The sequence below is a fragment of the Salmo salar genome, unplaced genomic scaffold, assembly GCF_905237065.1.
Source record: "Salmo salar unplaced genomic scaffold, Ssal_v3.1, whole genome shotgun sequence".
NCBI lineage: Eukaryota > Metazoa > Chordata > Actinopteri > Salmoniformes > Salmonidae > Salmo > Salmo salar.
Genome location: NW_025548249.1, coordinates 370,686 through 395,000, shown reverse-complemented (window position 1 = coordinate 395,000; position 24,315 = coordinate 370,686). Strand labels below are relative to the sequence as shown.

At 51.5% G+C, this 24,315-nt stretch overlaps 2 protein-coding genes across 3 annotated transcripts in view; both read left to right on the top strand.

Annotated features, from left to right (window-relative positions):
• Positions 1-563, top strand: part of LOC106591268 (FAD-linked sulfhydryl oxidase ALR) — a 4,834-nt gene extending 4,271 nt beyond the window's left edge. For both annotated transcript variants that reach the window (XM_014182483.2, XM_045712087.1), the window contains one exon: positions 1-563. This exon is cut by the window's left edge and continues 985 nt beyond it. The gene's annotated coding sequence lies outside the window, so the exon portion shown is untranslated.
• A 4,321-nt stretch (positions 564-4,884) lies between these two features.
• Positions 4,885-11,368, top strand: LOC123732805 (synaptogyrin-3-like). The gene is made up of 4 exons (XM_045712086.1): positions 4,885-5,083; positions 8,445-8,679; positions 9,628-9,773; positions 11,082-11,368. Exons 1-4 carry the CDS (start codon positions 4,982-4,984, stop codon positions 11,292-11,294), a joined length of 696 nt encoding a protein of 231 aa, XP_045568042.1. The 5' UTR covers positions 4,885-4,981; the 3' UTR covers positions 11,295-11,368.
• Positions 11,369-24,315: the final 12,947 nt, after the last annotated feature.

Below are 24,315 nucleotides of genomic sequence, written 5' to 3'. Positions count from 1 at the left end.
TGTATTGAAAATGAAATACAGAAATATCTAATTTTACATAAATATTCACACCCCAGAGTCAATACATGTTAGAATCAGTTTTACTTTAGTGCCTTTTTGCGAACAGGATGCATGTTTGGAGTATTAATATTCTGTACAGGTTCTTTCTTTGATTCTTGTAACTGTTTTGAAGTCGCCATCGGCCTCATGGTGAAATCCCTGAGCGGTTTCCTTCCTCTCCGTTAACTGAGTTAGGAGGGACGCCTCTATCTTTGTAGTGACCGGGTGTATTGATACACCATCCAAAGTGTAATCAATAACTTCACTATGCTCAAAGGTTTGATTCTGTGTTTGAAATTCACTGCTCAACGTGAGGGACCTTCCAGATAATTGTATGTGTGGGGTACAGAGAGGAGGGAGTCATTCAACAATGATGTAAAACACTATATACACACAGTATTATTGAGACACAGAGAGAGTCCATGCAACTTATTATGTGACCTGTTCAGCACATTTTTACCTCCTGAACTGATTTAGACTGAACATAACAAAGGGGTTTATTCAAATAAAATGTTATTTGTCAACAGGTGTAGTAGACCTCACAGTGAAATGCTGAATACAACAGGTGTTGTAGACCTCACAGTGAAATGCTGAATACAACAGGTGTAGTAGACCTCACAGTGAAATGCTGAATACAACAGGTGTAGTAGACCTCACAGTGAAATGCTGAATACAACAGGTGTAGTAGACCTTACAGTGAAATGCTGAATACAACAGGTGTAGTAGACCTTACAGTGAAATGCTGAATACAACAGGTGTAGTAGACCTCACAGTGAAATGCTGAATACAACAGGTGTAGTAGACCTCACAGTGAAATGCTGAATACAACAGGTGTAGTAGACCTCACAGTGAAATGCTGAATACAACAGGTGTAGTAGACCTCACGGTGAAATGCTGAATACAACAGGTGTAGTAGACCTCACAGTGAAATGCTGAATACAACAGGTGTAGTAGACCTCACGGTGAAATGCTGAATACAACAGGTGTAGTAGACCTCACAGTGAAATGCTGAATACAACAGGTGTAGTAGACCTCACAGTGAAATGCTGAATACAACAGGTGTAGTAGACCTCACAGTGAAATGCTGAATACAACAGGTGTAGGTAGACCTCACAGTGAAATGCTGAATACAACAGGTGTAGTAGACCTTACAGTGAAATGCTGAATACAACAGGTGTAGTAGACCTCACAGTGAAACGCTGAATACAACAGGTGTAGTAGACCTCACAGTGAAATGCTGAATACAACAGGTGTAGTAGACCTCACAGTGAAATGCTGAATACTATATATATATATACAGGGTATTACGGTACAGAGTCAATGTGGAGGCTATATACAGGGTGTTACGGTACAGAGTCAATGTGGAGGCTATATACAGGGTATTACGGTACAGAGTCAATGTGGAGGCTATATACAGGGTATTACGGTACAGAGTCAATGTGGAGGCTATATACAGGGGGTACCGGTACAGAGTCAATGTGGAGGCTATATACAGGGTATTACGGTACAGAGTCAATGTGGAGGCTATATACAGGGGGTACCGGTACAGAGTCAATGTGTAGGCTATATACAGGGGGTACCGGTACAGAGTCAATGTGGAGGCTATATACAGGGGGGGTACCGGTACAGAGTCAATGTGGAGGCTATATACAGGGGGTACCGGTACAGAGTCAATGTGGAGGCTATATACAGGGGGTACCGGTACAGAGTCAATGTGGAGGCTATATACAGGGGGTACCGGTACAGAGTCAATGTGGAGGCTATATACAGGGGGTACCGGTACAGAGTCAATGTGGAGGCTATATACAGGGGGTACCGGTACAGAGTCAATGTGGAGGCTATATACAGGGGGTACCGGTACAGAGTCAATGTGGAGGCTATATACAGGGGGTACCGGTACAGAGTCAATGTGGAGGCTATATACAGGGGGTACCGATACAGAGTCAATGTGGAGGCTATATACAGGGGGTACCGGTATAGAGTCAATGTGGAGGCTATATACAGGGGGTACCGGTACAGAGTCAATGTGGAGGCTATATACAGGGGGTACCAGTACAGAGTCAATGTGGAGGCTATATACAGGGGGTACCAGTACAGAGTCAATGTGCAGGCTATATACAGGGGGTACCGGTACAGAGTCAATGTGGAGGCTATAAACAGGGGGTACCGGTACAGAGTCAATGTGGAGGCTATATACAGGGGGTACCGGTACAGAGTCAATGTGGAGGCTATATACAGGTGGTACCGGTACAGAGTCAATGTGGAGGCTATATACAGGGGGTACCGGTACAGAGTCAATGTGGAGGCTATATACAGGGGGTACCGGTACAGAGTCAATGTGGAGGCTATATACAGGGGGTACCGGTACAGAGTCAATGTGGAGGCTATATACAGGGGGTACCGGGACAGAGTCAATGTGGAGGCTATATACAGGGGGTACCGGTACAGAGTCAATGTGGAGGCTATATACAGGGGGTACCGGTACAGAGTCAATGTGGAGGCTATATACAGGGGGTACCGGTACAGAGTCAATGTGGAGGCTATATACAGGGGGTACCGGTACAGAGTCAATGTGGAGGCTATATACAGGGGTACCGGTACAGAGTCAATGTGGAGGCTATATACAGGGTGTTACGGTACAGAGTCAATGTGGAGGCTATATACAGGGGGTACCGGTACAGAGTCAATGTGGAGGCTATATACAGGGGGTACCGGTACAGAGTCAATGTGGAGGCTATATACAGGGGGTACCGGTACAGAGTCAATGTGGAGGCTATATACAGGGTGTTACGGTACAGAGTCAATGTGGAGGCTATATACAGGGTGTTACGGTACAGAGTCAATGTGGAGGCTATATACAGGGGGTACCGGTACAGAGTCAATGTGGAGGCTATATACAGGGTATTAAGGTACAGAGTCAATGTGGAGGCTATATACAGGGGGTACCGGTACAGAGTCAATGTGGAGGCTATATACAGGGGGTACCGGTACAGAGTCAATGTGGAGGCTATATACAGGGTGTTACGGTACAGAGTCAATGTGGAGGCTATATACAGGGGGTACCGGTACAGAGTCAATGTGGAGGCTATATACAGGGGGTACAGGTACAGAGTCAATGTGGAGGCTATATACAGGGGGTACCGGTACAGAGTCAATGTGGAGGCTATATACAGGGGGGTACCGGTACAGAGTCAATGTGGAGGCTATATACAGGGGGTACCGGTACAGAGTCAATGTGGAGGCTATATACAGGGGTACCGGTACAGAGTCAATGTGGAGGCTATATACAGGGGGTACCGGAACAGAGTCAATGTGGAGGCTATATACAGGGTGTACCGGTACAGAGTCAATGTGGAGGCTATATACAGGGTGTTACGGTACAGAGTCAATGTGGAGGCTATATACAGGGTGTTACGGTACAGAGTCAATGTGGAGACTATATACAGGGGGTACCGGTACAGAGTCAATGTGGAGACTATATACAGGGGGTACCGGTACAGAGTCAATGTGGAGGATATATACAGGGGGTACCGGTACAGAGTCAATGTGGAGGCTATATACAGGGGTACCGGTACAGAGTCAATGTGGAGGCTATATACAGGGGGTACCGGTACAGAGTCAATGTGGAGGCTATATACAGGGTGTTACGGTACAGAGTCAATGTGGAGGCTATATACAGGGTGTTACGGTACAGAGTCAATGTGGAGACTATATACAGGGGGTACCGGTACAGAGTCAATGTGGAGGCTATATACAGGGGGTACCGGTACAGAGTCAATGTGGAGGCTATATACAGGGGGTACCGGTACAGAGTCAATGTGGAGGCTATATACAGGGTATTACGGTACAGAGTCAATGTGGAGGCTATATACAGGGGGTACCGGTACAGAGTCAATGTGTAGGTAGATGTTAGTGTGTGATCTATATCCTATATTCCTCCTATATCTCCTCATCAGTAGCTGCTCTATATAGATCTATATCCTATATTCCTCCTATATCTCCTCATCAGTAGATGATCTATATCCTATATTCCTCCTATAGCTCCTCAACAGTAGCTGCTCTATATAGATCTATATCCTATATTCCTCCTATATCTCCTCATCAGTAGCTGCTCTATATAGATCTATATCCTATATTCCTCCTATATCTCCTCATCAGTAGCTGCTCTATATAGATCTATATCCTATATTCCTCCTATATCTCGTCATCAGTAGATGATCTATATCCTATATTCCTCCTATATCTCCTCATCAGTAGATGCTCTATATAGATCTATATCCTATATTCCTCCTATATCTCCTCATCAGTAGATGCTCTATATAGATCTATATCCTATATTCCTCCTATAGGTCCTCACCAGTAGATGCTCTCTATAGATCTATATCCTATATTCCTCCTATATCTCCTCATCAGTAGCTGCTCTATATAGATCTATATCCTATATTCCTCCTATATCTCCTCATCAGTAGATGCTCTATATAGATCTATATCCTATATTCCTCCTATATCTCCTCATCAGTAGATGCTCTATATAGATCTATATCCTATATTCCTCCTATAGCTCCTCATCAGTAGCTGCTCTATATAGATCTATATCCTATATTCCTCCTATATCTCCTCATCAGTAGATGATCTATATCCTATATTCCTCCTATATCTCCTCATCAGTAGATGCTCTATATAGATCTATATCCTATATTCCTCCTATAGCTCCTCATCAGTAGCTGCTCCCTGCTGTTTTGATGCCACAGCAGACGTGTGCGTGTTCCCTCGTTCTTCGAGCACGCCCCCCCCCCGCCCAGTAGCCAGCGTGCACGTCGTGCGCGCGCGCAGGACCGTTCCCTACACTACAAGACGGTAGTACCAAACCGCGCCTGGAGCCTGACGCAAGGTAGCGCATCCAGAGAACAGAGAGAGAGAGAGAGAGAGAGAGAGAGAGAAGATGGACGGAGTGGGATCGTTCGGAGCGGGCTTAGCGGGCGCTGCCTTCGACCCGGTTTTCTTCATCAAGCAGCCGACCACCGTCCTCAGGATCCTGTCCTGGGTAAGAGTTGATCGCTCCGTAGAGCGCCGCAGATAAAAGAGGCTAGTAGGTTTATAGATGGACGGGGTCCAAGGGGGGGGGGAGAGAGAGGAGGCTGTCGAAATAACGATCCATCTTGTTCAAGATGCGGGCCATGTTTTACACCTCCGGTCGTTTTATAAAAACAGATTTAATAAAATGTATTGAATTAGGTAGCTTGGGCTACAGATAATAGCTAGACTGTTGCGTTTAGAGAAATGTATATTTATTCTGTCTATCTGTGGGCCTTATTAAGCAGGCCTTCATCATCATAATAATATTATGTGTTATGGAACATTCCACCGCCTTGCGAGGGGGAGCTCTCTCTGTCTCTCTCTCTGTCTCTCTCTCTCTCTCTGTCTCTCTCTCTCTCTCTCTGTCTCTCTCTCTCTCTCTTTCTCTCTCGCTCTCTGTCTCTCTCTCTGTCTCTGTCTCTCTCTCTCTCTCTCTCTCTCTCTCTGTCTCTCTCTCTCTCTCTGTCTCTCTCTCTGAGTGACGAGATGATATACATGTGTGATCTACTGTGACTTGGAAAATGATTTTCTCTATTTGTGTTTTTTGAACCTGAACGTTATCAGATATTCAACCAAAACCTGAAACCTGATAAAAGGGGAACCTGAGTGTACAAATACAGGTTATATTTAATTTAATTAATACATGAAATAAGGATGTACTTTTGGTTCACTCAGGTGTATCTCTGTCCCCTCTCCTCCTTCCTCCCCTCCTATCTTCTCTTCTCCCACCCTCTCTCCTCTCCTCCTTCCTCCCCTCCTCTCCTCTCCTCTCTTCTCCCCCCCTCTCTCCTCTCCTCCTTCCTCCTCCCCCCCTCTCTCCTCTCCTCCTTCCTCCTCCCCCTCTTTCCTCTCCTCCTTCCTCCTCCCCCTCCTCTCTCCTCTCCTCCTTCCTCCTCCCCCTCTCCTCTCCTCTCTTCTCTTCTCCTCCCCTCTCCCCCTCTCCTCCTTCCTCCTCCCCCCTCTTTCCTCTCCTCTCCCCCCTCTCCTCCTTCCTCCTCCCCCTCCTCTCTCCTCTCCTCTCTCCTCCCGCTCCTCTCCTCTCCTCTCCAGGTATTCTCCCTGGTGGTGTTTGCCTCTATAGTGAACGAGGGCTACGTGAACCTGGGCAGTGAACATCTCTCTCCTCTCCTCTCCTCTCCCTCTCCCCTCCCCTCTCCTCACCTCTCCTCTCCTCTCCTCTCCTCTCCCCTCCTCTCCCCTCCTCTCCTCTCCTCTCCTCTCCTCTCCTCTCCAGGTATTCTCCCTGGTGGTGTTTGCCTCTATAGTGAACGAGGGCTATGTGAACCTGGGTAGTGAACATCTCTCCTCTCCTCTCCTCTCCTCTCCTCTCCTCTCCTCTCCTCTCCTCTCCTCTCCTCTCCAGGTATTCTCCCTGGTGGTGTTTGCCTCTATAGTGAACGAGGGCTATGTTAACCTGAGCAGTGAACATCTCTCCTCTCCTCTCCTCTCCTCTCCTCTCCTCTCCTCTCCTCTCCTCTCCTCTCCTCTCCTCTCCTCTCTTCTCTTCTCTTCTCCTCTCCTCTCCTCTCCTCTCCAGGTATTCTCCCTGGTGGTGTTTGCCTCTATAGTGAACGAGGGCTACGTGAACCTGGGCAGTGAACATCTCTCCTCTCTCCTCTCCTCTCCTCTCCTCTCCTCTCCTCTCCTCTCCTCTCCTCTCCTCTCCAGGTATTCTCCCTGGTGGTGTTTGCCTCTATAGTGAACCAGGGCTACGTGAACCTGGGTAGTGAACATCTCTCTCCTCTCCTCTCCTCTCCTCTCCCCTCCTCTCCTCTCCTCTCCTCTCCTCTCCTCTCCTCTCCTCTCCTCTCCTCTCCTCTCCTCTCCTCTCCTCTCTTCTCCTCTCCTCTCCTCTCCAGGTATTCTCCCTGGTGGTGTTTGCCTCTATAGTGAACGAGGGCTACGTGAACCTGGGCAGTGAACATCTCTCCTCTCTCCTCTCCTCTCCTCTCCTCTCCCCTCTCCTCTCCTCTCCTCTCCCCTCCCCTCTCCTCTCCTCTCCCCTCCTCTCCTCTCCTCTCCTCTCCCCTCCTCTCCTCTCCCCTCTCCTCTCCTCTCCTCTCCCCTCCCCTCTCCTCTCCTCTCCTCTCCTCTCCTCTCCTCTCCTCTCCTCTCCTCTCCTCTCCAGGTATTCTCCCTGGTGGTGTTTGCCTCTATAGTGAACGAGGGCTTTGTTAACCTGGGCAGTGAACATCTCTCTCCTCTCCTCCCTCTCCTCTCCTCTCCTCTCCTCTCCTCTCCTCTCCTCTCCTCTCCTCTCCTCTCCTCTCCTCTCCTCTCCTCTCCTCACCCCTCTCCTCTCCTCTCCTCACCCCTCCTCTCCTCTCCTCACCCCTCCTCTCCTCTCCTCACCCCTCCTCTCCTCTCCTCACCCCTCCTCTCCTCTCCTCTCCTCTCCACCTCTCCTCTCCTCTCCTCTCCTCTCTCCTTTCCTCTCTCCTTTCCTCTCTCCTTTCCTCTCTCCTCTCCTCTCCTCTCCTCTCTTCTCCTCTCCTCTCCTCTCTCCTCTCCTCTCCAGGTATTCTCCCTGGTGGTGTTTGCCTCTATAGTGAACGAGGGCTACGTGAACCTGGGTAGTGAACATCTCTCCTCTCCTCTCCTCTCCCCTCCTCTCCCCTCCTCTCCTCTCCTCTCCCCTCCCCTCCTCTCCTCTCCTCTCCTCTCCTATCCTCTCCTCTCCTCTCCTCTCCTCTCCTCTCCTCTCCTCTCCTCTCCAGGTATTCTCCCTGGTGGTGTTTGCCTCTATAGTGAACGAGGGCTACGTGAACCTGGGCAGTGAACATCTCTCTCCTCTCCTCTCCTCTCCTCTCCTCTCCTCTCCACCTCTCCTATCCTCTCCTCCTCTCCTCTCCTCTCTCCTTTCCTCTCTCCTTTCCTCTCTCCTCTCCTCTCCCCTCCTCTCCTCTCCTCTCCTCTCCTCTCCAGGTATTCTCCCTGGTGGTGTTTGCCTCTATAGTGAACGAGGGCTACGTGAACCTGGGTAGTGAACATCTCTCCTCTCCTCTCCTCTCCTCTCCTCTCCTCTCCTCTCCCCTCCTCTCCTCTCCTCTCTCCTTTCCCCTCTCCTCTCCTTTCCTCTCCTCTCCTCTCCTCTCCCCTCTCCTCACCCCTCCTCTCCTCTCCTCTCCTCTCCTCTCCTCTCCTCTCCTCTCCTCTCCTCTCCAGGTATTCTCCCTGGTGGTGTTTGCCTCTATAGTGAACGAGGGCTATGTGAACCTGGGTAGTGAACATCTCTCCTCTCCTCTCCCCTCCTCTCCTCTCCTCTCCTCTCCTCTCCTCTCCTCTCCTCTCCTCTCCTCTCCTCTCCTCTCCTCTCCTCTCCTCTCCAGGTATTCTCCCTGGTGGTGTTTGCCTCTATAGTGAACGAGGGCTATGTGAACCTGGGTAGTGAGCGTCTCCACTGCGTGTTCAATAAGAACGCTGATGCGTGTAACTACGGCGCGTTCTGCGGGCTGGTCGGTTTGCTGGTCTGCTCCATCTTCTTCCTGCTGGACGTCAAGTTCCAACAGATCAGCTCTATAAAGGACAGGAGGAATGCTGTGATGCTGGAGGTCGGGGCTTCAGGTAGGCTGAACACACACACACTACACACACACACGCACGCACACACTACACACACACACACACACACACACAGGACACACACACAGACACACACACCCACACACACACACACTATTTCAATGTGTATGCTGTGATTGGTTGGCTGTCCTCTGACTGTGTGCTGTGATTGGTTGGCTGTCCTCTGACTGTGTGCTGTGATTGGTTGGCTGTCCTCTGACTGTGTGCTGTGATTGGTTGGCTGTCCTCTGACTGTGTGCTGTGATTGGTTGGCTGTCCTCTGACTGTGTGCTGTGATTGGTTGGCTGTCCTCTGACTGTGTGCTGTGATTGGTTGGCTGTCCTCTGACTGTGTGCTGTGATTGGTTGGCTGTCCTCTGACTGTGTGCTGTGATTGGTTGGCTGTCCTCTGACTGTGTGCTGTGATTGGTTGGCTGTCCTCTGACTGTGTGCTGTGATTGGTTGGCTGTCCTCTGACTGTGTGCTGTGATTGGTTGGCTGTCCTCTGACTGTGTGCTGTGATTGGTTGGCTGTCCTCTGACTGTGTGCTGTGATTGGTTGGCTGTCCTCTGACTGTGTGCTGTGATTGGTTGGCTGTCCTCTGACTGTGTGCTGTGATTGGTTGGCTGTCCTCTGACTGTGTGCTGTGATTGGTTGGCTGTCCTCTGACTGTGTGCTGTGATTGGTTGGCTGTCCTCTGACTGTGTGCTGTGATTGGTTGGCTGTCCTCTGACTGTGTGCTGTGATTGGTTGGCTGTCCTCTGACTGTGTGTTGTGATTGGTTGGCTGTCCTCTGACTGTGTGCTGTGATTGGTTGGCTGTCCTCTGACTGTGTGTTGTGATTGGTTGGCTGTCCTCTGACTGTGTGCTGTGATTGGTTGGCTGTCCTCTGACTGTGTGCTGTGATTGGTTGGCTGTCCTCTGACTGTGTGCTGTGATTGGTGGTTTTCAGGTTTCTGGACGTTCCTGTGGTTTGTGAGTTTCTGTTTCCTGGCCAATCAGTGGTCTAGGACCGCCCCCGAGGACCTGCCACTCAACCAGGGTGCCGACGCAGCCAGGGCCTCTATCGCCTTCTCGTTCTTCTCCATCCTCACCTGGGTACATACACACACTCACCTGGGTACACACTCACCTGGGTACACACTCACCTGGATACACACTCACCTGGATACACACTCACCTGGATACACACTCACCTGGGTACACACACTCACCTGGGTACACACTCACCTGGGTACACACTCACCTGGGTACACACTCACCTGGATACACACTCACCTGGGTACATACACACACTCACCTGGATACACACTCACCTGGATACATACACACACTCACTCACCTGGATACATACACACACTCACTCACCTGGATACATACACACACTCACTCACCTGGATACATACACACACTCACTCACCTGGATACATACACACACTCACCTGGATACATACACACACTCACCTGGATACATACACACACTCACCTGGATACATACACACACTCACCTGGATACATACACACACTCACCTGGATACATACACACACTCACCTGGATACACACTCACCTGGATACATACACACACTCACCTGGATACATCCACACACTCACCTGGATACATCCACACACTCACCTGGATACATACACACCTGGATACATACACACACTCACTCACCTGGATACATACACACACCCTCACCTGGATACATACACACACTCACCTGGATACATACACACACTCACCTGGGTACATACACACACTCACCTGGGTACATACACACACTCACCTGGATACATACACACACTCACCTGGATACATACACACACTCACCTGGATACATACACTCACACTCACCTGGATACATACACTCACACTCACCTGGATACATACACTCACACTCACCTGGATACATACACACACTCACCTGGATACATACACACACTCACCTGGATACATACACACACTCACCTGGATACATACACTCACACTCACCTGGATACATACACTCACACTCACCTGGATACATACACACACTCACCTGGATACATACACACACTCACCTGGATACATACACACACTCACCTGGATACATACACACACTCACCTGGATACATACACTCACACTCACCTGGATACATACACACACTCACCTGGATACATACACACACTCACCTGGATACATCCACACACTCACCTGGATACATACACACCTGGATACATACACACACTCACTCACCTGGATACATACACACACCCTCACCTGGATACATACACACACTCACCTGGATACATACACACACTCACCTGGGTACATACACACACTCACCTGGATACATACACACACTCACCTGGATACATACACACACTCACCTGGGTACATACGTTCTCCTCCTTCTCCCTCCAGGCTGGTCTGACGGTGCGTGCCGTCCAGAAATATCTCCTGGGAACAGACATGACCCTCTTCACCACCGACCATCTGGACGGAGTCGCCCCGGTAACGCCATACCCCTCCGCCGCCACCGGGGGCGCCACCGAGCCCAGCGACAACTACCAGAGTCCCCCGTTCACAGAGGGGCTGGAAGCCCCAGCCCCCACATACCAGGTCCCCATATACTAGTCCCTCCCTGTCCCTCTCCTCCCTGTCCCCTCCTCCCTGTCCTACTAGTCCCTCCCTGTCCCCTCCTCCCTGTCCCCTCCTCCCTGTCCCCTCCTCCCTGTCCCCTCCTCCCTGTCCTACTAGTCCCTCCCTGTCCTCCCTGTCCCCTCCTCCCTGTCCCCTCCTCCCTATCCCCTCCTCCCTGTCCCCTCCTCCCTGTCCTACTAGTCCCTCCCTGTCCCCTCCTCCCTGTCCCCTCCTCCCTGTCCTACTAGTCCCTCCCTGTCCCCTCCTCCCTGTCCTACTAGTCCCTCCCTGTCCCCTCCTCCCTGTCCCCTCCTCCCTGTCCCCTCCTCCCTGTCCCCTCCTCCCTGTCCTACTAGTCCCTCCCTGTCCTCCCTGTCCCCTCCTCCCTGTCCCCTCCTCCCTATCCCCTCCTCCCTGTCCCCTCCTCCCTGTCCTACTAGTCCCTCCCTGTCCCCTCCTCCCTGTCCCCTCCTCCCTGTCCCCTCCTCCCTGTCCCCTCCTCCCTGTCCCCTCCTCCCTGTCCCCCCCTCCCATGGTAATGTTTTGAAGGAGATCTTCAGTCCTTGGGGGTTTAGGTGTTCATATCTGCATGTTCTGTGAGACGGACTAAGTGCCAAACTCTCCCGTGTGTCCGATGTTCAACGTGAGCCTTACCACCGGTGCACTTTGTAGGGTACTAGTGTGGTTTCAGGTTGTGCCCTAAACTAATGTGTACAAACATCACAGAAAGTTATAGCTTGTTTATGTTTACATTCTAGAAGTGGTTTGTTTACATTTAGAAGTTATTTATTTATGTTCTAGAAGCTATTTGTTTACATTCTAGAAGCTGTTTGTTTACATTCTAGAATCTGTTTGTTTACGGTCTAAAAGCTGTTTGTTTACGTTCTAGAAGCTATTTGTTTACATTCTAGAAGCTGTTTGTTTACGTTCTAGAATCTTTTTATGTTTACATTCTAGAAGCTGTTTGTTTACATTCTAGAATCTTTTTATGTTTACGTTCTAGAAGCTGTTTCTTCTCCATTCTGGAAGCTGCCAAACTGCCCTGCTAGTTGTCTTCCTTCACAGAGCATCACAGTCAGTCAGCTACCCAGAGATAAAGTAGACATACCACGATGTCTGTTTATTACTGTATATACCCTGGGTCTCTCTACATCTGCTCTGTGGAATACAAACCCTGCTCGTTGTTACCATGGTGACAATACACACACACACACACACTCACTAGCGAACCTCACTGCCCTGTGTGTGTGTGTGTGTGTGTGTGTGTGTGTGTGTGGTGTGTGTGTGTTGTGTGTCTGGTGTGTGTGTGTGTGTGTGCGCTGTGTGTGTGTTGTGTGTCTGGTGTGTGTGTGTGTGTGTGCGCGTGTGTGTGTGTGGTGTGTGTGTGTGTGTGTGTGTGTCTGGTGTGTGTGTGTGTGTGTGTGTCTGGTGTGTGTGTCTGGTGTGTGTGTGTGTCTGGTGTGTGTGTGTGTGTCTGGTGTGTGTGTGTGTGTGTGTCTGGTGTGTGTGTGTGTCTGGTGTGTGTGTGTGTGTGTGCTGGTGTGTGTGTGTGTCTGGTGTGTGTGTGTGTGTGTCTGGTGTGTGTGTGTGTGTGTCTGGTGTGTGTGTGTGTCTGGTGTGTGTGTGTGTCGTGTGTGTGTGTGTGTGTGTGTGTGTCTGGTGTGTGTGTGTGTGTGTGTGTGTGTCTGGTGTGTGTGTGTGTGTGTCTGGTGTGTGTGTGTGTGTGTCTGGTGTGTGTGTGTGTGTGTGTGTGTGTGTGTGTCTGGTGTGTGTGTGTGTCTGGTGTGTGTGTGTGTGTCTGTGTGTGTGTGTGTGTGTGTGTGTGTGTGTGTCTGGTGTGTGTGTGTGTCTGGTGTGTGTGTGTGTGTCTGGTGTGTGTGTGTGTCTGGTGTGTGTGTGTGTGTCTGGTGTGTGTGTGTGTGTGTGTGTGTGTCTGGTGTGTGTGTGTGTGTCTGGTGTGTGTGTGTGTGTGTGTGTGTGTCTGGTGTGTGTGTGTGTGTGTGTGTTCTTCTGTTGGAGGTGTTCTAGAAACAGCAGCTCGGACTGTCAGAGCGGTCTGATTGGTGAGGGGGGGGGGGGGGAAAACTTAGCTGTTATTGGCAGAGAGATTTCAAACCTCTCTTATTGGTCTATTAACCTAATTATGATGTCACAAGGCAGGCCAAAAAAACTCCGCCCCAACCAAAAAACAGGATTGAAATTTCAGAGGGGTCTTTTCAAATAACTCTTCCCACTAAAATGACATTATCAATTTCACAGTATTATTCCAACCTCATAGCGTGGAAATATATCAATCACAGGAACGTTTTTTCACTGCCCTGGGCCTTTAAAAGAAGTTTAATAAAAAAGTGACGAATGTAATATTGTGTGGTAAAAAAAAAAATGTTCTGTTGAATTCTGTGTAATTATGAATTTTGATTTAAAAGAGATGTTTTGATTTGTAAAATTCATTTGATCTGAATTGAGATGGAGAAATAAAAAAATAAAACGTTGATTACCCCTAAAAAAAATACTGAAAGGTTGAATAAAATGACAGATAAAACTCGGTTCTGTTATACTGCAGGTCTTTATGTTCAGATAAAAGGGGAGGTTTCCTTTATGTCCAGATAAAAGGGAGGTTTCCTTTATGTCCAGATAAAAGGGGAGGTTTCCTTTATGTCCAGATAAAAGGGGAGGTTTCCTTTATGTTCAGATAAAAGGGGAGGTTTCCTTTATGTCCAGATAAAGGGGAGGTTTCCTTTATGTCCAGATAAAAGGGGAGGTTTCCTTTATGTTCAGATAAAAGGGGAGGTTTCCTTTATGTTCAGATAAAAGGGGAGGTTTCCTTTATGTTCAGATAAAGGGGAGGTTTCCTTTATGTCCAGATAAAAGGGGAGGTTTCCTTTATGTCCAGATAAAAGGGGAGGTTTCCTTTATGTCCAGATAAAAGGGGAGGTTTCCTTTATGTTCAGATAAAAGGGGAGGTTTCCTTTATGTCCAGATAAAAGGGGAGGTTTCCTTTATGTTCAGATAAAAGGGGAGGTTTCCTTTATGTCCAGATAAAAGGGGAGGTTTCCTTTATGTCCAGATAAAGGGGAGGTTTCCTTTATGTTCAGATAAAAGGGGAGGTTTCCTTTATGTCCAGATAAAGGGGAGGTTTCCTTTATGTCCAGATAAAAGGGGAGGTTTCCTTTATGTTCAGATAAAAGGGGAGGTTTCCTTTATGTCCAGATAAAAGGGGAGGTTTCCTTTATGTCCAGATAAAAGGGGAGGTTTCCTTTATGTCCAGATAAAAGGGGAGGTTTCCTTTATGTCCAGATAAAAGGGGAGGTTTCCTTTATGTTCAGATAAAAGGGGAGGTTTCCTTTATGTCCAGATAAAAGGGGAGGTTTCCTTTATGTTCAGATAAAGGGGAGGTTTCCTTTATGTCCAGATAAAAGGGGAGGTTTCCTTTATGTCCAGATAAAAGGGGAGGTTTCCTTTATGTTCAGATAAAGGGGAGGTTTCCTTTATGTTCAGATAAAAGGGGAGGTTTCCTTTATGTTCAGATAAAAGGGGAGGTTTCCTTTATGTTCAGATAAAAGGGGAGGTTTTCCTTTATGTTCAGATAAAAGGGGAGGTTTCAGTATGCAGATCAGGGACGATATACAGGACCAGTCAAAATGTTGGACAACACCAACTCAATCCAGGGTTTTTATTTTAATTGTATTTTTCTACATTGTAGAATAATAGTGACGACATCAAAACTATGAAAACAACCCCTATTAATATAGAATGTTCTCTGGGTTTAATAGACATATTAAAAGATTAGTCATATAACTTTTTTTAAAATTATTATAATTATTATTCCCTTTAATGTGGCATGAAACAGAACCAGTCCTGTTTTCAGCTGATTGTCTAACAATCCCTTCCCGAAAGGTTTGCTCCTGTCGGATAGACGAACCATGTTTGTCCACCTGCCCATTTCATGAAACGGAAAAGAGATCTGTCACACAAAACTAAAAACTAAAAAAGTGTGATGTCATTCAGTGATTGTCATTCGTAACCATTCGGCTTGTAGCCTGAATTGATGCGTCCACTGCTGTAAACGCGCGTCGCGGTCCGTCTCCGTCCGTCTCCGTAGAAACGCAGTCTGGAGGGAATTTACTGGCCGTTTTAAATGTTTCATTCGCTCATTTTCGTGCAGATGAGCCGCGGTAATGTTAATCCAGAGGTTCCTACCAGCTGTTATCTCTCTCTCTCTGAATGTCTGGCTGCTGTCACATCACCTCGGTCAAATAAAGCTGGACATTTTGGATGACTGGTCTCTGTGGTGTTACATCTATAAAGGTCCCCCTTTTGTGTTTACGTCCATAAAGGTTCCCCTTCTGTTGTGTTTACGTCTATAAAGGTTCCCCTTCTGTTGTGTTACGTCTATAAAGGTCCATCTTCTGTTGTGTCACGTCTATAAAGGTCCCCGTTCTGTTGTGTCACGTCCATAAAAGGTCCCCATTCTGTTGTGTCACGTCTATAAAGGTCCCCCTTCTGTTGCTACATTTACATTTACGTCATTTAGCAGACGCTCTTATCCAGAGCGACTTACAAATTGGTGCATTCACCTTATGGTGTTACGTCCATAAAGGTCCCCCTTCTGTTGCGTCACGTCCATAAAGGTTCCCCCTTCTGTTGTGTTACGTCCAATCACACACTACACAGTAATCTACCTTGCAGACACACGCCAGATATACAGTGTTACTCGTTAAGTGACTTTTCCCCCCCAACACAATTACTTTACAGCCTTATTCTAAAATAGATTAAATACATTTTTTCCCCCCCCTCAATTTACACACAATGACAAAGCGAAAATAGGTTTTTAGAACATTTTACAAATGTATTAAAAATGTACTTAAGTATTTAGACCCTTTGCTATGAGAGACTGTAAATTGAGCTTCAGGTTCCATCCTGTTTCCATTGATCATCCTTGAGATGTTTCTACAACTTGAAACGATTTATTCCATTTTTAGAAAGAGGCTGTAACGTAACAAAATGTGGAAAAAGTCAAAGGGGTGTGAATACTTTCCGAACGCGCCTGTATATGATGGGATGTAGAGACATTATGGACATGGGGAAGTAGGGACCCTTTGGTGTCACCAATACCCTCCTCTGGGACCTGGGGCGTTCGGGCTCCTCGATACTCTGGGACCTGGGAGACGGGGCTCCTCGATACTCTGGGACCTGGGAGACGGGGCTCCTCGATACTCTGGGACCTGGGAGACGGGGCTCCTCGATACTCTGGGACCTGGGAGACGGGGCGTTCGGGCTCCTCGATACTCTGGGACCTGGGGGACGGGGCTCCTCGATACTCTGGGACCTGGGAGACGGGGCTCCTCGATACTCTGGGACCTGGGAGACGGGGCTCCTCGATACTCTGGGACCTGGGAGACGGGGCTCCTCGATACTCTGGGACCTGGGAGACGGGGCTCCTCGATACTCTGGGACCTGGGGGACGGGGCTCCTCGATACTCTGGGACCTGGGAGACGGGGCTCCTCGATACTCTGGGACCAGGGAGACGGGGCGTTCGGGCTCCTCGATACTCTGGGACCTGGGAGACGGGGCTCCTCGATACTCTGGGACCTGGGAGACGGGGCTCCTCGATACTCTGGGACCTGGGAGACGGGGCTCCTCGATACTCTGGGACCTGGGAGACGGGGCTCCTCGATACTCTGGGACCTGGGGACGGGGCTCCTCGATACTCTGGGACCTGGGAGACGGGGCTCCTCGATACTCTGGGACCTGGGAGACGGGGCTCCTCGATACTCTGGGACCTGGGAGACGGGGCTCCTCGATACTCTGGGACCTGGGAGACGGGGCTCCTCGATACTCTGGGACCTGGGGGACGGGGCTCCTCGATACTCTGGGACCTGGGAGACGGGGCTCCTCGATACTCTGGGACCTGGGAGACGGGGCTCCCTCGATACTCTGGGACCTGGGAGACGGGGCTCCTCGATACTCTGGGACCTGGGAGACGGGGCTCCTCGATACTCTGGGACCTGGGAGACGGGGCTCCTCGATACTCTGGGACCTGGGAGACGGGGCTCCTCGATACTCTGGGACCTGGGAGACGGGGCTCCTCGATACTCTGGGACCTGGGAGACGGGGCTCCTCGATACTCTGGGACCTGGGAGACGGGGCTCCTCGATACTCTGGGACCTGGGGACGGGGCTCCTCGATACTCTGGGACCTGGGGGACGGGGCTCCTCGATACTCTGGGACCTGGGAGACGGGGCGTTGGGGCTCCTCGATACTCTGGGACCTGGGAGACGGGGCTCCTCGATACTCTGGGACCTGGGAGACGGGGCTCCTCGATACTCTGGGACCTGGGAGACGGGGCTCCTCGATACTCTGGGACCTGGGAGACGGGGCTCCTCGATACTCTGGGACCTGGGAGACGGGGCTCCTCGATACTCTGGGACCTGGGAGACGGGGCTCCTCGATACTCTGGGACCTGGGAGACGGGGCTCCTCGATACTCTGGGACCTGGGAGACGGGGCTCCTCGATACTCTGGGACCTGGGAGACGGGGCGTTCGGGCTCCTCGATACTCTGGGACCTGGGAAACGGGGCTCCTCGATACTCTGGGACCTGGGAGACGGGGCTCCTCGATACTCTGGGACCTGGGAGACGGGGCTCCTCGATACTCTGGGACCTGGGAGACGGGGCTCCTCGATACTCTGGGACCTGGGAGACGGGGCTCCTCGATACTCTGGGACCTGGGAGACGGGGCTCCTCGATACTCTGGGACCTGGGAGACGGGGCTCCTCGATACTCTGGGACCTGGGAGACGGGGCGTTCGGGCTCCTCGATACTCTGGGACCTGGGAGACGGGGCGTTGGGGCTCCTCGATACTCTGGGACCTGGGAGACGGGGCTCCTCGATACTCTGGGACCTGGGAGACGGGGCGTTCGGGCTCCTCGATACTCTGGGACCTGGGGGACGGGGCTCCTCGATACTCTGGGACCTGGGAGACGGGGCTCCTCGATACTCTGGGACCTGGGAGACGGGGCGTTCGGGCTCCTCGATACTCTGGGACCTGGGAGACGGGGCTCCTCGATACTCTGGGACCTGGGAGACGGGGCTCCTCGATACTCTGGGACCTGGGAGACGGGGCTCCTCGATACTCTGGGACCTGGGAGACGGGGCTCCTCGATACTCTGGGACCTGGGAGACGGGGCTCCTCGATACTCTGGGACCTGGGAGACGGGGCTCCTCGATACTCTGGGACCTGGGAGACGGGGCGTTCGGGCTCCTCGATACTCTGGGACCTGGGAGACGGGGCTCCTCGATACTCTGGGACCTGGGAGACGGGGCTCCTCGATACTCTGGGACCTGGGGACGGGGCTCCTCGATACTCTGGGACCTGGGAGACGGGGCTCCTCGATACTCTGGGACCTGGGAGACGGGGCTCCTCGATACTCTGGGACCTGGGGGACGGGGCTCCTCGATACTCTGGGACCTGGGAGACGGGGCTCCTCGATACTCTGGGACCTGGGAGACGGGGCTCCTCGATACTCTGGGACCTGGGAGACGGGGCTCCTCGATACTCTGGGACCTGGGAGACGGGGCTCCTCGATACTCTGGGACCTGGGAGACGGGGCTCCTCGATACTCTGGGACCTGGGAGACGGGGCTCCTCGATACTCTGGGACCTGGGAGACGGGGCTACTCGATACTCTGGGACCTGGGAGACGGGGCTCCTCGATACTCTGGGACCTGGGAGACGGGGCGTTCGGGCTCCTCGATACTCTGGGACCTGGGAGACGGGGCTCCTCGATACTCTGGGACCTGGGAGACGGGGCGTTCGGGCTCCTCGATATCCCTGCTGTGGCCCCGGGGCCGGAGTATGCCAGGAGTCTCCAGGACAGCCCACACCTTCACTGTTCCCTCATCCCCTGTTCCCTCATCCCCTGTTCCCTCATCCCCTGTTCCCTCATCTCCTGTTCCCTCATCTCCTGTTCCCTCATCCCCTGTTCCCTCATCCCCTGTTCCCTCATCCCCTGTTCCCTCATCTCCTGTTCCCTCATCCTCCCCTCCAGGTGTAATTACATTTTTAAAAACTGATGTTTTTTGGTGCAAAATATAGAACAGGTAAAGTTCAATACAGACTGATGAGATGTCAATACAGACTGATGAGATGTCAATACAGACTGATGAGATGTCAATACAGACTGATGAGATGTCAATACAGACTGATGAGATGTCATTACAGACTGATGAGATGTCAATACAGACTGATGAGATGTCAATACAGACGGCCATTTTTGTGTTCATACTTTTTTCCATAATGACAAGGACAAGGTTTGATGTTGGACAACAACAATAGAATGTCGCATGACTAAAACGCGATACCAAAAACGGTAAGATGATCCCACCGGCTCCAGATCATCTACAAGTCCCTGCTAGGTAAAGTCCCCCCCTTATCTCCGCTCACTGGTCACCATAGCAGCACCCACCTGTAGCACGCGCTCCAGCAGGTATATCTCTCTGGTCATCCCCTAAAGCCAACTCCTCCTTCGGCCGCCTTTCCTTCCAGTTCTCTGCTGCCAATGACTGGAACGAACTACAAAAATCTCTGAAACTGGAAACACTTATCTCCCTCACTAGCTTTAAGCACCAGCTGTCAGAGCAGCTCCCAGATCACTGCACCTGTACATAGCCCATCTATAATTTAGCCCAAACTACTACCTCTTCCCCTACTGGATTTATTTATTTTGCTCCTTTGCACCCCATTATTTCTATTTCTACTTTGCACTTTCTTCCACTACAAATCTACCATTCCAGTGTTTTACTTGCTATATTGTATTTACTTTGCCACTATGGCCTATTTATTGCCTTAACTCCTTTATCCCACCTCATTTGCACTCACATTGTATATAGACTTATTTTTCTACTGTATTATTGACTGTATGTGTTGTTTTACTCCATGTGTAACTCTGTGTTGTTGTATGTTGTCGAACTGCTTTGCTTTATCTTGGCCAGGTCGCAGTTGTAAATGAGAACTTGTTCTCAACTAGCCCACCTGGTTAAATAAAGGACTTGTTCTCAACTAGCCTAACCAGGTTAAATAAAGGACTTGTTCTCAACTAGCCTAACCTGGTTAAATAAAAGGACTTGTTCTCAACTAGCATAACCTGGTTAAATAAAGGACTTGTTCTCAACTAGCCTAACCTGGTTAAATAAAAGGACTTGTTCTCAACTAGCCTAACCTGGTTAAATAAAAGTGAAATAAAAATAAATTAATAAAAAATGTTCATACTGAGAGGTTGGCGGGACTTTTTATAATATACATTATCATCCCAATCATGACTAGGTTTCGCTTGGCAGAAATAAAAGCACAGCAACACCTTTCAGATATAAAGAACGGAGAGAGCAGTAACTCTCCCTCGACACTCGCACAAGGACAAACAGAACGGACCAAAGCAAGATAGATGTTTAATCAAATTAGGGCAAACAGAAATATTCTGGTTTTAGAATGTTGTTGTTGGGGGGGGTTGACAGACTGGTTGTTAAACAGTCAGACTCCCTCCAGACTCCCTCCAGACTCCCCCCAGACTCCCGTCCTAAACAGTCAGACTCCCTCCAGACTCCCTCCAGACTCCCCCCAGACTCCCTCCAGACTCCCTCCAGACTCCCTCCAGACTCCCGTCCTAAACAGTCAGACTCCCTCCAGACTCCCTCCAGACTCCCGTCCTAAACAGTCAGACTCCCTCCAGACTCCCTCCAGACTCCCCCCCAGACTCCCCCCCAGACTCCCTCCAGACTCCCTCCAGACTCCCGTCCTAAACAGTCAGACTCCCTCCAGACTCCGTCCTAAACAGTCAGACTCCCTCCAGACTCCCTCCAGACTCCCCCAGACTCCCTCCAGACTCCCTCCAGACTCCCCCAGACTCCCCCCAGACTCCCTCCAGACTCCCCCCAGACTCCCTCCAGACTCCCTCCAGACTCCCGTCCTAAACAGTCAGACTCCCTCCAGACTCCCCCCCAGACTCCCTCCAGACTCCCCTCCAGACTCACTCCAGACTCCTCCAGACTCCCGTCCTAAACAGTCAGACTCCCTCCAGACTCCCCCCAGACTCCCTCCAGACTCCCTCCAGACTCCCCTCCAGACTCCCGTCCTAAACAGTCAGACTCCCTCCAGACTCCCCCCCAGACTCCCTCCAGACTCCCCCCAGACTCCCTCCAGACTCCCCCCCAGACTCCCGTCCTAAACAGTCAGACTCCCCTCCAGACTCCCCCCAGACTCCCCTCCAGACTCCCCTCCAGACTCCCTCCAGACTCCCCCCAGACTCCCTCCAGACTCCCTCCAGACTCCCTCCAGACTCCCTCCAGACTCCCGTCCTAAACAGTCAGACTCCCTCCAGACTCCCTCCAGACTCCCTCCAGACTCCCCCCAGACTCCCTCCAGACTCCCCCCAGACTCCCTCCAGACTCCCGTCCTAAACAGTCAGACTCCCCCCAGACTCCCTCCAGACTCCCGTCCTAAACAGTCAGACTCCCTCCAGACTCCCGTCCTAAACAGTCAGACTCCCTCCAGACTCCCGTCCTAAACAGTCAGACTCCCTCCAGACAGAGGATCTGACTGTCTCCGAGGGAGGAGTAGAGGGTCTGACTGTCTCCGAGGGAGGAGTAGAGGACCTGACTGTCTCCGAGGGAGGAGTAGAGGGGTCTGACTGTCTCCGAGGGAGGAGTAGAGGGGTCTGACTGTCTCCGAGGGAGGAGTAGAGGGTCTGACTGTCTCCGAGGGAGGAGTAGAGGGTCTGACTGTCTCCGAGGGAGGAGTAGAGGGTCTGACTGTCTCCGAGGGAGGAGTAGAGGGGCCTGACTGTCTCCGAGGGAGGAGTAGAGGGGCCTGACTGTCTCCGAGGGAGGAGTAGAGGGTCTGACTGTCTCCGAGGGAGGAGTAGAGGGTCTGACTGTCTCCGAGGGAGGAGTAGAGGGTCTGACTGTCTCCGAGGGAGGAGTAGAGGGTCTGACTGTCTCCGAGGGAGGAGTAGAGGGTCTGACTGTCTCCGAGGGAGGAGTAGAGGACCTGACTGTCTCCGAGGGAGGAGTAGAGGGTCTGACTGTCTCCGAGGGAGGAGTAGAGGGTCTGACTGTCTCCGAGGGAGGAGTAGAGGGGTCTGACTGTCTCCGAGGGAGGAGTAGAGGACCTGACTGTCTCCGAGGGAGGAGTAGAGGGGTCTGACTGTCTCCGAGGGAGGAGTAGAGGGTCTGACTGTCTCCGAGGGAGGAGTAGAGGGTCTGACTGTCTCCGAGGGAGGAGTAGAGGGTCTGACTGTCTCCGAGGGAGGAGTAGAGGACCTGACTGTCTCCGAGGGAGGAGTAGAGGACCTGACTGTCTCCGAGGGAGGAGTAGAGGACCTGACTGTCTCCGAGGGAGGAGTAGAGGACCTGACTGTCTCCGAGGGAGGAGTAGAGGACCTGACTGTCTCCGAGGGAGGAGTAGAGGGTCTGACTGTCTCCGAGGGAGGAGTAGAGGGTCTGACTGTCTCCGAGGGAGGAGTAGAGGGGTCTGACTGTCTCCGAGGGAGGAGTAGAGGACCTGACTGTCTCCGAGGGAGGAGTAGAGGGGTCTGACTGTCTCCGAGGGAGGAGTAGAGGATCTGACTGTCTCCGAGGGAGGACTGGAGGGTCTGACTGTCTCCGAGGGAGGACTGGAGGGTCTGACTGTCTCCGAGGGAGGAGTAGAGGACCTGACTGTCTCCGAGGGAGGAGTAGAGGGTCTGACTGTCTCCGAGGGAGGAGTAGAGGGTCTGACTGTCTCCGAGGGAGGAGTAGAGGGTCTGACTGTCTCCGAGGGAGGAGTAGAGGGTCTGACTGTCTCCGAGGGAGGAGTAGAGGACCTGACTGTCTCCGAGGGAGGAGTAGAGGGTCTGACTGTCTCCGAGGGAGGAGTAGAGGACCTGACTGTCTCCGAGGGAGGAGTAGAGGACCTGACTGTCTCCGAGGGAGGAGTAGAGGGGTCTGACTGTCTCCGAGGGAGGAGTAGAGGGCCTGACTGTCTCCGAGGGAGGAGTAGAGGGTCTGACTGTCTCCGAGGGAGGAGTAGAGGGACCTGACTGTCTCCGAGGGAGGAGTAGAGGGTCTGACTGTCTCCGAGGGAGGAGTAGAGGGTCTGACTGTCTCCGAGGGAGGAGTAGAGGGGTCTGACTGTCTCCGAGGGAGGAGTAGAGGACCTGACTGTCTCCGAGGGAGGAGTAGAGGGACCTGACTGTCTCCGAGGGAGGAGTAGAGGACCTGACTGTCTCCGAGGGAGGAGTAGAGGGTCTGACTGTCTCCGAGGGAGGAGTAGAGGGTCTGACTGTCTCCGAGGGAGGAGTAGAGGGTCTGACTGTCTCCGAGGGAGGAGTAGAGGGTCTGACTGTCTCCGAGGGAGGAGTAGAGGGTCTGACTGTCTCCGAGGGAGGAGTAGAGGATCTGACTGTCTCCGAGGGAGGAGTAGAGGGTCTGACTGTCTCCGAGGGAGGAGTAGAGGGACCTGACTGTCTCCGAGGGAGGAGTAGAGGGTCTGACTGTCTCCGAGGGAGGAGTAGAGGGTCTGACTGTCTCCGAGGGAGGAGTAGAGGGTCTGACTGTCTCCGAGGGAGGAGTAGAGGACCTGACTGTCTCCGAGGGAGGAGTAGAGGGGTCTGACTGTCTCCGAGGGAGGAGTAGAGGGACCTGACTGTCTCCGAGGGAGGAGTAGAGGACCTGACTGTCTCCGAGGGAGGAGTAGAGGGACCTGACTGTCTCCGAGGGAGGAGTAGAGGACCTGACTGTCTCCGAGGGAGGAGTAGAGGGTCTGACTGTCTCCGAGGGAGGAGTAGAGGGTCTGACTGTCTCCGAGGGAGGAGTAGAGGGTCTGACTGTCTCCGAGGGAGGAGTAGAGGGTCTGACTGTCTCCGAGGGAGGAGTAGAGGGTCTGACTGTCTCCGAGGGAGGAGTAGAGGATCTGACTGTCTCCGAGGGAGGAGTAGAGGGTCTGACTGTCTCCGAGGGAGGAGTAGAGGGACCTGACTGTC